Source organism: Egretta garzetta, unplaced genomic scaffold (assembly GCF_000687185.1).
Source record: "Egretta garzetta isolate BGI_Z169 unplaced genomic scaffold, ASM68718v1 scaffold215, whole genome shotgun sequence".
NCBI lineage: Eukaryota > Metazoa > Chordata > Aves > Pelecaniformes > Ardeidae > Egretta > Egretta garzetta.
Window position 1 is genome coordinate 3,663,842 of NW_009259719.1, and position 17,949 is coordinate 3,681,790.

The following is a 17,949-nucleotide window of genomic DNA, read 5'->3' on the forward strand; positions in this document are numbered from 1 at the left end:
TGATCCTTCAAACTTAAATAACTTCTAATTTATTCAGTTTATCTTAAGTAGCTGAGTTGATCATGTGAATAATAATATCTAGGAAGTAACTGGTACTATTGTCAAAAGTCTGTACCATTAAAATATTTCAGATCAGTTTTACTCATAAAAGACTGTATACATTCGGCATGTATATGTTAAGAATATGGAAACATTGTATTTAATCAAAGAAAATGCTGAAATATCAAATGATGAAAGCAAAGGGCAGCATTTGAAAAGGCCAAGCAGTATTATTTTGGCTTGTTTAGCATTGTCATTCTTGCCAATGTCTGCTTAAATTGCACAACATCTACCCTTTTGACTTGACTGTGTTCCTTTTTCAGTTTGAGGAAGAGCTGTAACAAACATTCTCTCTGCAGAGAACAGTTTTCATTTTTTGGCTGAGACTGTTACATTTAATGTGCTGTGAGCATCACAGGACAGAAAAAATGATGTAACTGTAATAGCAATTTACAAGCTATAGTTTACATAGTAATCATAGTTGAAATTACCATGTAATTGGGATAGTGTATATAGGACTGGGTTTAAGTAATGGGATACTATGCATTAGGGAAGGTATTGCCTTCACTGAAGTCAATGGAGTTTTGCCATTAATGTCAGTGGACCAGGATTCCAGCTTTGGAGTCTATTATTGCTAAGTTTTGTAGCTTCTAACCATGTAATGGATATGTCATAATTACATATGGAAAAAGAGAGTCCCACAGAATGTGCTGTATTTACTCTTTAAGTTAATGGCTAACTGTTTTTAGAATCCAGTCATAAACTGATTGTAAGTAACATAAGGTCCGACATTATCACCTTTACCATCCAGCACACTGCTGGCCAAAGAGCTTTTCCCTTTGAATGATAAAACCCTTTTTTCTGTATCATCTTGGATCACATTTGTGGTAGTTATGTTTATATTCATATCATTTGCACTGTACATGTCTCTTCAGACTGGGGTCTTTTTTGTGTTAGCTTTTCTCTTGATTTTCGTGAATGCTTTCCAGTCATTATTTCAGTATTAGTTATTCTGCTGTATGGAATTTGTTTGTTACTACCTAGTCTATTTGTCTGTGGTATTCAAAAGTCAGTCCTTTTTTAACTTTTTCTACCTTTACGTGCTTAATTTTCGAAAGGACAGCCTGTCGGCAGTTCCAAAACAATAGGTTCAAGATTCTTTGGCACCAGGCAGCACTCATAGCATATCCATGAATCCATGAGACAGGTTTTCTTAAATAAACTTTTCTTGCTCATCTTCTTTCTTCTCCTATTTTTCTGTATATCAGTCTACTTTTAACAACATAATAATGATCCTCTTCTCCCCCAAAACCACCTAAGGTCTTAAAATGAAATCATGATTTGATTGAAGTCAATGGCAACATATTCTTTGAATTCCACAAGGCCAAGTTTTCACCTCTGTTCTTTGAGATGGCATAATAGCAGTTACCTGAAACATTTTATTTTGTACTGAAATCATTATGATGCTTTACTTAATAGAATGTTTTCTTACTTTTTTTTTTGTTTGAGAATAATAGTGTTATAAAAAAACAGTTGGCAATCTAATCTTAAAATACTGAAGTTTTAATGCTCTTTTGTTTACATGTGTCAGAGAAATAACAGTCTCTGAGTAGGCCTCTTGTAGCCCGCACAGTAATACAGCATTTTTTGTTGGAAGGGTTTTTTTCTACTGTGTCACATAGATATCAACTCCAAGACTTTCATTTATTGCTGAATCTAATGTTTTTAAAACACAGCAGTGGATAGAAGTGTTTCATTCTTATACAAGTTTGGGTACCAAAGTGGAGATGATACAGAAGGGGTGCAAATCCTGCATACTCTGTAATGAATGATTTCACAATGTGTTCGCTTGTGTGAATACGATGTGAACAGAATTGGGCATGCATTTCTTCATGTTTTGAAAGGTGAAATTTTTAAAATACCCAGTGAATTGATTATAAGAAGTTACATGATTGTTTTTGTCCTGTAATGAAAATATAATGAGGTACACAGTTTGGAGTTCTGGTGAGCACTTTTTGACTGGTAATGACTTAATTTTCCAAATGCTCCATGAGAGCAATGTCAGCTGAAAATTTAAAGTACTTGCAGAATCCACTCTAAATTGCTTAGAGTAGTCCCTGAAGTTAAATAAAAAAACCTTGAATTTTAAAGAGATGACAAAAATATTAAGGTGACAGCATTTTTTTTAGTTTATGATTGAAAGTAATAAATTTGAAGGATCTTACAAAGTAATTTCTTGCATGTAAATTCTGCTGTTCCATTTATTTTTTTATGAAGTACTCAGCTGATTTCTATGTATGTTTGTGTCTGAAGCTTTAAAAACTAAGTACTGTATCTATCCATCCATTTCTGTTATGCAGAATAATGCATGCATGACTGTACCGTAAAATTTTAGTAGACTAAATAATTCCTGTTGCATGTCTGTACCACACTGTTATGGTGTTCCTGTAGGAAATTTGTGGTTTACATAAGGAAATGTTACTTTTACTTCTAAAGTATTTGTAGTACTTATTAAGCAAATATCTGAACAGATACATAATTACTGTATGAATTAGAGAAATTCTAATAGTAGCGATGTGCTCTTTTTATTGAATAGTAAAAAACCCACAAAACAGTAGCAAGATTGAGAGACAAAACATCGTAAACCAAGTGTGCTAGTTTGAAACTAGCCTAATCTGCACACACAAGCATTATCATTTACAGATAACGGATTAAGAGAGCAATTACTTTGCTGCTGAAAGGTATGCACGAACCAGTCACTTTTAGCTGTAAAATCCCCATAAAACCAGAAAATAGATTCTTCCCAAGAAAACAGAGAATTTGGGGAGAAAAAGGGGGACAGAAGTGAAAAAAAGGATGGAAGAAAGGACAACAGTAACAGGTAGACTTTCTGATTCATGGGATAACCATGCAGCTTCTGATTAGAAGTGATCCAAGCCTGTCTTACAGCCTGCAAAAAGCCAAAGAGATCTGCCCCGTCTGGGTGGGAGCAGGGTCAGTATCAGCTGAGCTGCCTTTCATCTCCTTTGGGCCTACTGTTTGACCTCGAAAGCCGAGCTTCATCTGTCAACAAATCACCCCTGATCTGTATATAACAATTAAAAAAAAGTGCCTAGTTCAAATCCAAACACATCTTTCAAAGCCATGAAGTATAGCAAGGCACTTATATGTAATTCTATGCCTTTGTTCTGGGAATGTCAGATGGATTGTGTTTTGCTCTCTTGTATCAGCAGATTTGTTTACAACATGAGGATTCCCTTCAAGGGACTTGCTGCAAGTTAGAGTACTGCCTGCAAAAGCTCTTTTTAAAAAATGTTTTATGTTCATGCTGTCCCTCTTTAACAAACTTTCCTTTCCTCCTTCTTTAAGGCAATGTCCTGGTAGAAATCTGATTCTTGCCAATTGTCAAAAAGTATTCTGTAAGAAGCGCTTGTAAAAGTAGAGGCAACCAACTTGGTGGTTTGCAATGCTGGGATCTTTTTGTTTGTTTGTTTGGCTTTTATAAAAGATTATTCTAATCTTAAACTTGTCTTTGAACTGAATGGTTATACTGATTTATACGTGATATTATGGATATCTGTGCTGCACCTCCAAACCCTGTATTGGTTGAATACTTAATCATATTGGATTTAATCATATCTTATAGGTTTTGCTTTGCATTTAGAATCACAGGGAAATACAGTGACCAAGTTTGTGCTATGAAATTTTCCAAAAACACATCCCACAAATATGGAATGGCATGAGTACCACAGAAAACTCAAGAATTGAAAATACTTTTGCAACTTAACCTTAATTTCCTTAGCATGCTATTGAGCAATGACTATATAGCTAAACTGAAGAATATAATTTATATCAGTTGTTTCAGGTGTTGTTTCAGTTATACGCTGTGCAGTAGGTAATTTGTTCAGTACATTTCTGAGCTGCTGTGTATCAGGAATATTCTATGATAGTTGAGCATTGGGCACCTTTGCATTGGTGACACTGCCATGTTCTTGCCCAATTATGTATTTTCATCATAGAAGGTCCAGTGTGGCAAAGAAAAGCAAAAAAAAAGAGACAGGCTTCTCTGTCTTTTGTGTTGCTTCTTGTCCTGGGTTAAAACTAGGGTAGAGGGACATGGGGGGAAAAAATGTTTGGGCTGAAGCTGAGACGACTTCTATGCTAAAGTGAAGAAAAGACTGGTTGGAAGCAGGAAGGTGGGTGTTCTGCCTATTTTTGAAATGATAGAAGCAAGGCTGGTAAATAACTGAATTATACACTAAAATAAACGGAAGGGAAAGAAAGGTGTCAGGGAGAAATATGAAAGAGTGATAGCCCCTAGAGGGGAACTGTGATATTCTAGATTTACCCTTAGGGGAGGAGGAGAAATCTGAAGAGCAATAGGGAACAACATGCTCTTTGCATAAGTTTCTTAGTATCTTAAAGGTGGGAGTTGGTCTGGTTTTTTGTTTTTTTTTTTTTTTTTCCTAGAGTGAATTTATCTTTACCAACATATAGAATTATTTTTTTTTCTTTGCAAAAGAACACTTAGTGTTCTTTTTGGAGAGATAAAACATTGTCTAATTTCTTAATAGAGCTGATGGAAAATTAAAGCAGTTTGCAGCTGGAAATTGGTACACAGTCTCGCACATAGTTGGCCCTGAGTCTGAGTATTAAGTTTACTTCAAAAACTACAAATCTAGCTGAAAGTAAATTTCTCGACGCAATTAACACCTGCTATAAAATAAATCAAAGTTTATTATTAAAGCAGGAAGATTTATAAGGATGAAAAACAATCATCTCTTGCTAGCATCTCACCCAAACAGTAAAATCAAGGTAGTCTTTGGATCTTACCTTGAAACAAGCTCTGTGTTAGGGAAGTCCTGTATCTGCATATAGAATTCAGGGCTGGAGCCTGTCTTATTATCCTAAACAGAGAGCAAGGTCAGTAAGTTTAGTAGGCTTCTCATGTCATTCCCTTGGCTTATTTTGGTAACCAAATATATCTTTCAGATAGAAATCTCACAGTACGATAAATAACACGTAAAATCTATCTTTTTTTCTTATTATCCTCATGCTTAAATGATATGTTACATGCAACCCCCCTAGGTTTCTTCCCTAGTAATTTCAATTTTTTAATTGTTGTATTCATACTAAACCCAGACTTGTTCTTTATTTATAAAGAAAATTTTAACCATTGCAAAGAATATGAACCTTCTAGTATCTGTAGTCTGTATTAACTCTTTCCAAAACACGCATGTTTCATTTTGATCTGCATTTCTTTCATTGCTTGCTTGCATTGTCTATTCCCTGAAATTAAGTTAAGTAAGTCCATGTCTTCTCTGCATAATAAAATAGTTGGAGGACCTTCAGTTTTAAATATCCTGAATTTCTGTATGTTAAGAGAATGTTATCTGAATTTTCTATGTTTGATGTGCACTGCCTTAAACTACTTGTTTTTTCCTTGCCTGCTCTTTCAAGATGCCAATTAGGAATAATGGGAAGCAAGGGGTAGGCTAAGCATTGCAGTGCATTGTTGTTTCCATCTGTCTGTGATTATTCCAGCCAAGAGTTTAAAGCACTTGATGCCAGATCATGCTCCCATTGAAGTTAATTGGGTTTTTGCCATTAGGTTTGATGGGAGTAAGATTGGGCTCTGCACTGTTGTTGTATTCATTGCGTTCTTTCTTGTCTGTGAAACTGCCACCCATCCATGCATGTGTTTGCCAGGTTTGTGCCGTTTTCGCCAATGGGCTTGTTCTTCTGATGTTTCAGGTTAAGTATTGATGAGAAGAGAAAAAGGACTATTGGGTAAAATGTCTGCTGAAAGCAACTTTTTAGTTTATGGGTTTGTCTTTTAAAAACAGCACTGCATGAAAACAAATTTTTCCTTTTAAATCCTTCATATCAAACTGCATTTGAAGCATCTAGTGATACAATGTGCAATATGTACGTATGTATCTCTGTATACGCACACATGGACAAAGTGTGTGTATATATATAGGCAAAAGAGAGAGAATATTATTTATTAAGAAATTGCCTAGATATTTGAAAAACTTTAAAAGCTTAATGTGAATTAAATGAATTACAAGGTGATTTTTTTTAATTTAAAAAAAATCCCTAAAATATGGTCACTTTAATATGTAAAAAAACCTTAATAAATCCCCTCCTCCTTCGAGATGATGGCATTTGACTATCATTTTAGACTGTGAAGATATTTTCATTCCTTTTTATAACACTTCTTTAGAAAAATTGTCATCAGACAGAAATACCCATAATCCTTTTTAATGAAAATTTGAACTCCAAGATGGAAGTAGGAAAGCTCTTAAAGCTATATAAATTATTGTCATCCTTATTTTTTTTTTTTAAATATTGATTCTGAAGGCTCATGAGGCTGAAGAGGAGGCACGGATGAATCCAGAATTTGCAGACAGAATGAAACAGCTTGACAAAGAGGCATCGTACTATAGAGAAGAATGTGGCAAAGCTCAGGCTGAGGTTGACAGACTTCTAGAAATACTCAAGGAAGTAGAGAATGAGAAGAATGACAAAGATAAGAAAATTGCTGAGTTAGAAAGGTAATTCTTGTATTCTTTGTCTTGCATTGAGTGGCATTTTTATTTACTTGATCTTCATTGCAGAGCAGAGAAGTTAAGCACAGAATATGTTTTTTAACAGAATATTTGTTATGTCTTGTAAAATCGAATCAGAAATGAAAAAAAAAATGGCTACTTGAGAACTGCATCTCCTGTCTGCTGACTTTGGAACAATTTAAGGTTTCCACTTTTTTAGTATTCTGCATAAAAGGAACGCGTATAGGAAAAGTCATGTGCAATTTACAGTGACAACAACCCTCCCAGAAAACCTTATTGGGGAGCAAGTCTTTCTAGTAACTGGTAAATCAAAACTGTCCCTGCACGGTTCTTCAGTGTGAACAGCATCACTAGTTCTCAGAGGTCCTGAAAAGTGTTGGTAAGTATTTCTAACCACTCATGACTATTTAATAATAGTTGTAACTATTTCCCAGTGTTTCTGTAGTCTTTGTCTGCTTCAAATGAATCTTTTCTGACATTGATCTGGCAGTGTTTATCTTATTTCTGGGAAGGTAGTACAGTCTTTCCTTAATGGAGACAGGAGGGTTTTGGGATCCATTTGTCTCATGCTCTTCGTAATGAAATTATTCTTGATACCTTCTCCCATTTGGTATACTGCAATTTATTTGATTGATAAGCAATTTATGTGTGTCTGATTTCTTTGTTCCGTTGCTGTACTTAGGCACTCTTAATGAAAGAATGCATGTTGTATTTTCAAATATTTTATACAGTTGTTTTCCAGTGATCACGTCAGAAGGAAAGTGCTTCATGGTTTCAAAGAGAAGTTTAAGGGGTCTCATTGTTATGATTATTGCTATCGTTCCAGTCAAGACATAGCACTGCTCTGTCCCATTAGGGAGAATTATCATGAAAGAGGGGAAGATCTGCTGGAAATGTTGGCTACCTTAGGGGGAGGAAAACAGCCAACTTGGAAAGAAAGATGAGTAGAGCATCTTTTACTGATGATAACTTACCAGCCTTCACACTTACCTGTTGCCAAAACTTATCTTTCTCTGCAGACACTTGGCAAAGGTTTAATAATGATAATAATGAATGGTATATAGTTATCAATCAAAGTGTGGCGAGACCTGAGACCTCAAGTTTAAAGTGAAAGAAGAAGATTTGTACTTGAAATAAAACTGAGCGTTTACACAAGGACAATTTAATTAGTAGTTACCTCTCTTACCACATCAGAAGTTTAGAATACTCTAGTGTTTGCACCGATTTTAATGTGTAAAGCAGATACCAGAGAACGCTACTAATGAAGAGTGGTCACTTTGTGCACCATGATTGTGAGTTCTGCCTAAACTTTCCAAAGTCGTAAAGCAGTGTATTGGAAAAAGAGAACATGATTAGTGAATCTGTGTGGTCAAGAAAGTGCTGCCTATTCCACCCATTGGTGCATGTACTGTAGGGGCAATTATAGACCAAGGCTTGTAACATTGTGACTGCAGGTGTGACCAAGCACCTGATGGAAACTGACTGTATAGTTTTTACAAAAACAGTAACTCATATCCTCATTGGGCTGTAAAACCTACTGAATTATTGTGTGACACTAGACGCAATAATAGACATGCTAAACTTTGTTCAAGAGGGTAATCTTAAGAGATTTAAGTAGCAATCATGTACCCTGTAGTGGGTTATGTAATGGACAGAATTTTCTATTTTTGTATTATTTTTTTTGAAAATTCAATGCACTTTTACCAGTGAAATTCTGGGACACCAGTTTCCAGTCTGTTATTGTTGATCCTGAAATAACTTTTCAGAAAAACAATTTGGAGCCACTGAGTAAGCATGTATTTTTTGAATGGGATATACTGTACTTTGAATGTGATGAAGTAGTTAGGCTTTGCTATGAACCTGTAAGTGTTTCTCTGATGCTTACAATAAAATATCTGTGGCATGACCTGCTAAGGGCAGTAGTATGTTGTGATTTTTGGGAATCATCATGCTCTAAGATTTGTTTGTGAATTCTATTAATTTAAATGCAGTTTCTCACTTGATTTAAGTTATGTACAGCATTCAAGATTAATTCCAAATTCCTATACACACAGTATATATAAGTTAATTGCTGTAAATTAGGTAAAAAGGGATTTACATAAAAATTATCTAGTATTAATTTAATCAACAGAAGTTACTGCCTGTAGTTGGTAATGGAGTCTTAAAGCTACTTTCCACCATGTGTGTAAGCACAAGCACAAATTTGTAGATTAGTACAGTAAGGCTAGCAATCTGCCAAAAATAGAAAGGTGTAAGAGGGAAATATTTTTAGGGTATCTAACTCTTCTTACTAATCAGGGTCACCTTCAGTTGCTCTAAAAATTTAATTTCTTTTCTCTTGCTCTTCCTTATTTTCTAAAAATGTTGGCCTAAAGATCTAAATCTGTATATAACTGTGCCACCTGTCGGTGTCCCTAGAGAGGGAACTTTGATGTTGAAATTCCCCTTTCTAGGGGGTTAGGTAGAGTGTAAATTGCTGTAACATTTTATGAAGTGCTACTACTTTTTCTGCTTGTAATGACTACTTGATTGGCTCATTATTGAAGGGAAGAGGTGGAGCCAAAGCTCAGTTTACCCACTTTATGGGAATAAAGCATTGTGAAAATGACTGCAACTTTAACAGAAACATATTTGAAAATGCTCTTTCCTTCTTGTCCTGCTGTTTTGTAATTCATATAATGTGCTCTAGGTTGCTATTTTCTCTCCTTACTTTTTCTCTCTCTTTTTTTTTTTCTTTGTCAGAAATAGCATATCTTCAACATTCCCCCTAACTTCAGATGCAACGGCATCTCTGGGGTTTTGTAGGAAAATGAATGCTCTTTTGAAATGTATTTGTTGGTTAATAGCTTGCTGGGATCCATGTTCACTGCTCTGCCAACATCGTCACATTGCAAGATAATTGCAACAACATAAATTCTCAAAATTTATAAACAGAAATTTCTAAGAGAGTTATAATCTAGACTATTGCAAGCTATGGTATCTTCTCAATGCTTATTATATTTGCATATAAATTCATCAGCATAATGAGGTGTACCTGTATAAATCAGTTTGAAAAGTAAAAATGTTTGTAATGAAGTTATTTACAAATTCAAACAAGAATTAAAACAAGATGATGAATACTAATGTTCTGCTATTGTCAGAAAGTGTTGACACAGAAGCGTCAAATACTCAAGGGTAGAAATATCTGCTTCAAGTTATGGGCAATTAAACTTATAAGTGTATGCTATTTGACAGATGAACATTATTAATAATCCTGAAGAAGATTTCGTATGAATGCTAATTTTTTTTGGCTTTATTGTGATTTTCTTGCCTTGGAAACTATCACACTTCTGAGTTGCATTACTTAAGATTCATGATTCAGGCTATTCCTCATATATAAAAACATGTTGGTCTGTTTCTTAAATTATTCCATATATATTAGCTTTGTATTTTATGACTTCTTATTACTACATAGGAGAACCAATTCATCCTCCTATACTAAAGCTGTTTGATAACTTTTACTCAGTCTTTCATGATTTATCTGTTTATAATGAGAACAGGTTAAAGATAAATGCAATATATCCCAGCATAATGCATTTTCAGTAAACTTAGCTTGACGGTTTTCTCTGGAAACATAGTGTGGGGTTTTTTTGTTTGTGTTTGGTTGTTTTGGTTTGTTTTTTTCTTAATGTAAATGAAACTGGGTAAGGCAGGATCAGCTTAAATTTTAATGTGAAGGGCCTAGCCAAAGAGGGTTAACTGCAGCTGAAATGGAGCTGTCAGTGTGGAAGGAGTATATTGTTTAATGCTTTTATTAATGGCATTAGAATGAAAAGTATATTTATGAAATATGCTAGGGAGTTTGAATCATGAAATTAAGTGAAATACAATAGTACAAAATGCATGAATGTGAAGTTAGGACCAGTAAGACTGCCTGCTGTAAGCTCCTTGATACAGTTTAGGAAGAGAAAGATTGGGTGAATTTGCTTATAGCAGTGTCATTATGAGCCATCTCAGTAATGAAGCAGACATCTAAATAATGAGGTGTGAATCCTCATATGTCAGAATAAATGGCTGCAGTAAGGATAGGAAGATATTAATGTCATCGAACACTAGCAAGACTCCATGTGGAACACTGCTGTATAGTTCTCATCAGTCATATTCGAGAAGGTTGAATTAAAACTGGAAGCAGGTGCAGAGAGGGCTGGTAGGATAATTAAAGGAATGGAGTGCTCATGCCACAGGAGGAGTCTAAACAACAGTGGTTTGTTTCTCTGGCAAAAGAAAGGCTCGGTAGGGATGCTCGTTCTCCATAAATATGTGAAGGGGTAAGCACTGCGGTGAAAGAGTAGTGATTTCAGTAAAAGACTGTTGGCACATAATACAATGGATATAAATTATCCATTAATAAATTTAGACTGAAAAGAGAAAGTAAGTGATGAGAACATAGTGTAGATTGCAAAATGCTGCATCTGCTTTTCTCCAGTGGTACATTAGATGATCGGTCATTTGCTTGATTGAGTGTAGCTTCTCAGCAAAGCTTACAACAGTGTGAAAGTTTGTTTAAAAATACTATACTAGCCATGAGACAAAAAGAGTTTGCTTTTAAACAAGAAATTTGGGGGTTTTGTTATCCACTTCTCATATGCTGTGGTAAGTTTTGGGTAATAACACATGCGCATTTAAGCTCTTGGGGTGTTCAGACTACAATTCATTCTGAGTTGATTTGGATTTGACTTCTGATGAAAATAAGTCCACACAGCACTGACAAATTCATTGCATAAATGATAAAACATCTGCATAAGGAATAATTGCATTCAGAAAAAGTATTTTTGTGGCTTTTAAAAAATTGCCCTTTCATAAGTGAATGAAAAATTGTGTACCAGTGACAGCTTTAAGGATTAGGCTAGCTCGGCGTCAGGCAGGGATATTTTTTCTGTCTTACTTAATTGAAAGGGCATGTTAGGTATTTTGTAGCAAATAAGTTATCAAGCATCGGAGTATTTTCAGTGATGAAGTATTAACTTTATTCTTCAGGCTGAAGAAAAAAATTGCTGTCAGTGTTCGAAGGGGCTATATTTCCGGGGGGCAGCAGGGAGCAAATCTCTGTCTTTGATTATTAGGTACAGTGCTTTGTGAACTTCTAAATGATATCTTTGAACAAGCTGCCAAATTGTTTAGCTCTTCTGGCTTTCATGGGAGGACTTGATGAATGTGGGTCACTAAACCTTTGTAAGTTCAAAAAAAAAGACTTTGTGGTATATGATGAGACATTTGTGTGGCAGTGAGCACTTCCAATATCCACCTAATTTATTTGTTTCATTCAGTGTGTGTATGCATTTGGATGGTTATAAATATGGATAGCTTTCCACAGTCCACAAATGTCAAGATGCCATTTTACTTTAAAATTTCTGGTTTATTCAATACACAGCAAGGATATACTGCTACAGAAATTTTATTTTAGTTCTTGCTTTCCCTTCCCTTTCCTTTTCTTTTTTTCTTTTTTAATAAAATCTGCTGATATAACATTTGCTTGTTATATTTTTAAAGAACTAATGTGTTCCTCCCTTTATTCTCTTTTGATGTCTTCCCCCCTATCTGTTTTTCTCCAAACTGCTGCTTTCATCCCTACGCCAACCAGCTTGACTTCCAGGTCAGTATTTTCTGCTCTCCTACTGAATTGCTCCTTCCACAATGAAGGTTTTCATTGATGCTTCATTTATTTGGCCATTTTGATTCCATATTAATCACTTATGTTTGTCTTTTTTTTGCATTTTGTTTTTATTCTGCTTGTCCCTATGGTGAAGTTTTTGGTCATTCCATTTGTAGATCAGAAACTTTACAGTAAAGTAATGCTTTTGTCAAAAGGCTGTAAGAAAAAAATGTTTATTAACAACATATTCATATGTTGTTTTGTGTGAAGATTTTTTTTCTTTCTTTCTTTAGGGAGTTCAACACTGGGAATAACTTTTAGGTAGACAACCCAACCCAGTGCGTAATGGATTGAACAATAACAATAGTACACAGAGAGAGTTATAGCTAAGATCAGAGACTTATTTTTAATACTTTCCTATCACCCCTTTTACAGTTATTGCAGACATAATAGGATGAGTTTGGAGTGGTCCAGCTTCTGGTTCAGAAACTTTTAGCTGTCGGTGCTGGGAGGTGTATGTATGTGTACATTTTACATGCTGTTTTTGTGTATAGCATCATCTAGTCAGATTCGTCTTCCTCTTCCAGATTTTAGATTAGTTTAGCTAGGATTTGTGCTTGTGCACTGGTTTTGAGTGATCTTATCTTATCAAGTATTATTATATGTCTCATGGTGCTTGTTGAAAGTAAAAATTATTCTAGTCGACATTTTTTTTCTCTTAGTAGGCCTTGATGTTAATTTATCTTTCTCATGCTTATGAATGGCTGTAAAAAGTAAGTTAGCAAAGTCTTAAAATGTCTACCTGGTATTTTAGAAACTAATAACTTTATATGGTTTGGACTAGAGGTTCATCTGCTTCTTCCTTTCCCCATTCATTTCAGAGTGTGGCTTTTTTTTTTTTTTTTTTTCCTTTTTCCTGTGACAGGTATTTAAGACAGTTCTGTACTCTTAAGCTCATCCCTTATTATTCAGTTTCTGAAATTGGTGATTGAAACTTGCACAAACTTTTGTGTCCTGCACTGAAGCAGCTGTGCTTTAGGCAGGAACAGACCTAGTTTTCAATCATTATCAAGGCAGAAAGTGTTTATTTCTTCATAGATCAGTTGGGCAGGAGTATAAAGGAGCGTGTATACTGCAAAGACTTTCCATGTGGCTTTTGGCTACCAGAGTTTTGCCTTTGCAGATATGGTTCCAGGTATCAGGTTGCCATGCAGCACATTTGACTAGAATCATGGCAAATGTCCGATCTGCCTTTATAATGTGTTGAGATCTGCAGTTCTCAGAATTTTTATGTCAACGTGTACTTTTTGCACAGGATTGTTCTCTATTCATATAGAAGCAGAGCTTGCCAGTTTGGTAGAGTTTTGGTATCTTAATCTCAAAAGCAAGCACAGTTCACATTTCCTGGTTCAGACATGTCAGAGAAATTTCTGATGTGGATGCCTTCAGACTGAATGGCCAAAGATGGCTCATTATGAAAAGACTGACAAAACAAGAGTGGGGTTTTTTTTATGTGCTTTAGTGCACATCACTTTCACAAGTTACTTTCCAGCTGGAAAATTTTGTTTCTGAAATGTGAGGCCTATTGATTGCAGTAATGAATCAGATGAACACTTTCTTTTTATTGTCTACCTACCACAAGCACATCTTAATGTGCTTGAATGGGTAGATATTAGGGCTGAATTATAAAAATACTTAATTTATTTTCAGAATAATTCTTTCTTTAAAAAATTAATTAAATGCATTTCCTCTGGAGTTGGCTATGATAAAATTATATGTGACCGCTCTGGCATTTCTTATCAGACATACTCAACATTGATTGAAAATCTCTCCAGCCAGAGGGAGCTTAAAGAAAGGTATTATGCTGTGCGATTTTCATTATGGTTGATTTCACTGGAATTCAGTGGTTGGTATGCAGAAACATTTGTTCAGCAGTTGGAGGTGCAATTTCTGGTATGTTTTATTGACCTAAAAACCAGGTGACCTTGCTGATGCAAACTGTCCTCATAACCCTGCCAACTTCCATCCCTGGACTCCTAGATAAGTTGTAGCCTATGATTAGAGTTTATTGTGGGATTTCAGTGAAGTGTTAAGTTTTCACACCTTGAATCATCATTGAAGTCAAAACTTAATTTAAGAAACAGTTCTATTAATTTCTTTAATTTCTGCTAATCAATATGTCCTTAGCTGACGTTTTAATAATCCATATTTATTTGGGGTTAGAATGACAAGAAAGATGCTGCATCTGTTTTATAATGTGACAGGCTATTGATACTAAAGGCAAACAAGATGATCAAATACATTGGCTTAACCCTTCATCATGTGCATCTACCTTTACAATAAAAACATTCTGAGCACAAGAATCAGTACAGTAACTTTTTATTTTCATTTAGGTTACAGCAGGTTATATACTCCCCAAACTTTTCTGCCTGCAGATAAAGAGGAGGTGGATGTTTTTTCCATGTATGATATACTGACCAGTGCTAGAAATTTTCCCACCGGCCTCTGATATTGGCCTTCCTAATTGTTTCCATGGGAGGCTAGAGCTCAAAGGGATGTGTAAGGCAAGGTTTAATGGAGTTTTAAATTTAACTTACGAGCCTTCCACAGTTTTGTCAAATGTCAGTTTGATGGTTCCAAGGGCAGACTGATATGTTGTTCAACGATAATTTCCCTGGAGAAATTGAGATAGTGTACTAATGAAAACTGAGAGAATCTGTGATATACATTACTCTTCTGAGAGACTGGTTATTCTGAGTGAGAAACATAGCTGTCACATTGGATAACAGGCAAATTGTTGTCATGTCTTTCTGTTTTAGTCTGTTTGCTGCATATACAGAATCAACATTTTAACACTGTGAACTTTTTCACATTTAAACATTTTGAAAGAGATTAAGATTTTAGAAGAGATTATTTAGATGTATCTGATTACATGTGTGGTGTTGAATTTGTGTACGTTTACATTTTGTTTTATTTAAGAAATAGTAATGTTGAAAGTTTATTTCCTTGGAATTCTGCTTTCTTTAAAAAAAAAAAGTAAAATAATATATTACAAAATAAGTAGAAATCATAGTGGTAAAGAATAGAAAGATCCAAAGGGGTCCCTGGGACAGGATAATGCATTGTTACTAATTTTTATCCCGCTCACTCCTGAAGCTGACTGCTCAGTTCTATACTTTGCCCTTTCAGTTTGCTTAAAGGCATGCAAAGGTTAAAATAATAATTTCTGAGACAACTAGAAATGGATTATTTAAACACGGAAGGATATTTTGTAGTTTCCCAGTGATGTGGTTTTTTTGGTTTTGATTTGGAGTGTAAATACTCTGTGGAAGTAAATGGAGATGCAGCATAAACTGGATATGAGGAGAAAAGAGCTCTACATCTCTGAAGGAAAAATGTCCACTTTGGACTGGGTTGGACTTGACACCACAATTCTGTACTGGGGAAGAGAAAACATAAGGAACTGCTGCTCTTTCTGTTTCACGGTTACTCATTTCAAGACCGAGCAATATTTCATATGCTCCTCTAGACCTGCTGCTTCCACTGGTTTGCCCTAGGGGGAAGATTCACAGAGCGTATTTCTTTACCTCTTGAATGTGTGAATAAAATAGCTATGCAGTACTCCTGGGGAGCTTGGTGTCTGCCCGGGTATAATGCTGTCAGTATTCCCTGTGTATAGTGGAGGGGTGTGTGTGAGGAATCGTTGTGAGATAGCACAGCTTACCCTCAAAAAGCTGTGACTGAAAAGAGACAGGGGAACTAAATTTAGGAATTGGGCTGTTGGTGGAACCACTTCTTCCACTCACATTGTTTGCTTCCATAATGCTGGAGCAATATCCCTGGACAACGTGATTGTGACTGGATTTAAATGCTCTGATCTGAATTTATAATAAGGGGAAGTTATGATGTTAAAATAAGAAATCATACAGAGTGTACCTGATTTATTTGGAGGTGTGAAGAGGTTACTGCAAAAGCATGGAAAGTTTGATTTATGTATTGAATGATAATGGCTGGACTGATCCTGAGAACTGCTAGGTTGAGCCAGGAGTTGCAGTTGAAAGATTTGATTCAGAAGGAAATTACAATGAAACATGAAGTGCAGCAGAGGAGGGTTGACCCTGATTGCTGTCAGGCTGGACGTGCTGTGGAGCAGTTGGATGCAGAGAATAACTGGACAATCAGAAGTTGGTGGGGGTTTTTTGTTGTTTGTTTGTGGTTTTGGGTTTGGGGGTGGGGGTTGTTTGGGGTTTTGGTTTTGTTTTTTTTTTAAGGGGGCGGGGGGGAGAGAAAAAAGCTTACCCGGACAATAGCTGGAAAGTACCTGATGAAGCAGCAGCAGGACTACTCCTTGGTTGCAAATATCAGGCAACAAACTATTTCCAGTTACCGGTTACAGTTATTGTTAATGGTATCAATTAATAAAATAGCTGAGCAAGCAATTGCCATATTAAATCAGATCAAATATCCTTCTCATCTAGTGTCCTGTCATCAGCAGGAGATATATATTTTTTTTTTTAAACAAGAACATCAGAAGAAAATGCAGAAGAATCCTTGGTGTACAAGAGATGTGTGACAGATGAGTCTTCTGGTATGGATTTCACATATGTTCATATAAAGTGTCATCCAGTAAGAATGTGCTGAGAAAGACAGTAGTGCAATGCACTCTATTGGAGTTTCAGTGGTTGCAGTGCAGATATGTGTTGAAACAGAGTGATATGAACCATAGTTTGGAACAGGATTTTAGTAGGTCTTTTTCATTCATGCATTATTCTCATGTGGATATTTCTAGCATCTGTCTAGGGCTTTGGAGGGAACTGTGTCAGACTAAACACTTCTTAAACAAAGATTTTGGAAGACTTCCCAGATTGTGTGTTAGGTAAACCCTTCCTCCCACGTTTTTGTCTTTGAGGTGAGAAATGTTTCAGTGATTTCTGTGATGCTTGCTTTATTTCTACCAGGCAGAGTTGTTGGTGCTCTGAAGGCAACCGTGTCTTTTTGTGGTGCATTTGGAGGCAAAATAGTTGTCGTACTGGAGCACTATCTCAATCTGAGTATTAAGAAATCTTAAACCAGGCTTCAAATATTTGAAATAATGAGATTTAAAGGGCGAGGGGGGATAAGAAGAAGAAAAGGGGAGGTCCCAGGTGACTGGAGGTTGGCAAATGTGACACCTATCTTCAAGAAGGGCCGGAAGGAGGATCCGGGGAGCTACAGACCAGTCAGCCTGACCTCAGTACCAGGGAAGATTATGGAGAGGTTCATCTTGAGTGTGCTCACCAGGCACATGGAGGACAATCAGGGGATCAGGCCCAGTCAGCATGGGTTCATAAAAGGCAGGTCTTGCCTAACCAACCTGATTTCCTTCTACGACCAGGTGACCCGCCTGGTAGACGAGGGAAAGGCTGTGGATGTTGTCTACCTGGACTTCAGCAAAGTCTTCGACACAGTCTCCCATAGCATTCTCCTGGAGAAGCTGGCAGTTCATGGCCTAGATGGATGTACTCTTCGCTGGGTTAAAAACTGGCTGGATGGCTGAACCCAGAGAGTCGTGGTGAATGGAGCTAAATCCAGTTGGCAGCCGGTCACAAGCGGTGTCCCCCAGGGCTCAGTTCTAGGGCCAGTCTTGTTTAATATCTTTATCAATGACCTGGATGAGGGGATTGAGTGTGCCCTCAGTAAATTTGCAGACAACACCAAACTGGGTGG

General features: G+C 36.2%; 1 protein-coding gene across 1 annotated transcript in view; it reads left to right on the forward strand.

The window, feature by feature from the left end:
- The window catches only part of ERC2 (ELKS/RAB6-interacting/CAST family member 2), a 362,739-nt gene that overhangs the window by 201,955 nt on the left and 142,835 nt on the right, over positions 1 to 17,949 (forward strand). Inside the window, exons 13-15 of the mRNA XM_035894657.1 lie at positions 5,500 to 5,529; positions 6,403 to 6,596; positions 12,232 to 12,243. Of these exons, the coding sequence (XP_035750550.1) occupies positions 5,500 to 5,529; positions 6,403 to 6,596; positions 12,232 to 12,243 (236 nt within the window). The remainder of the gene's footprint in view (positions 1 to 5,499; positions 5,530 to 6,402; positions 6,597 to 12,231; positions 12,244 to 17,949) is intronic.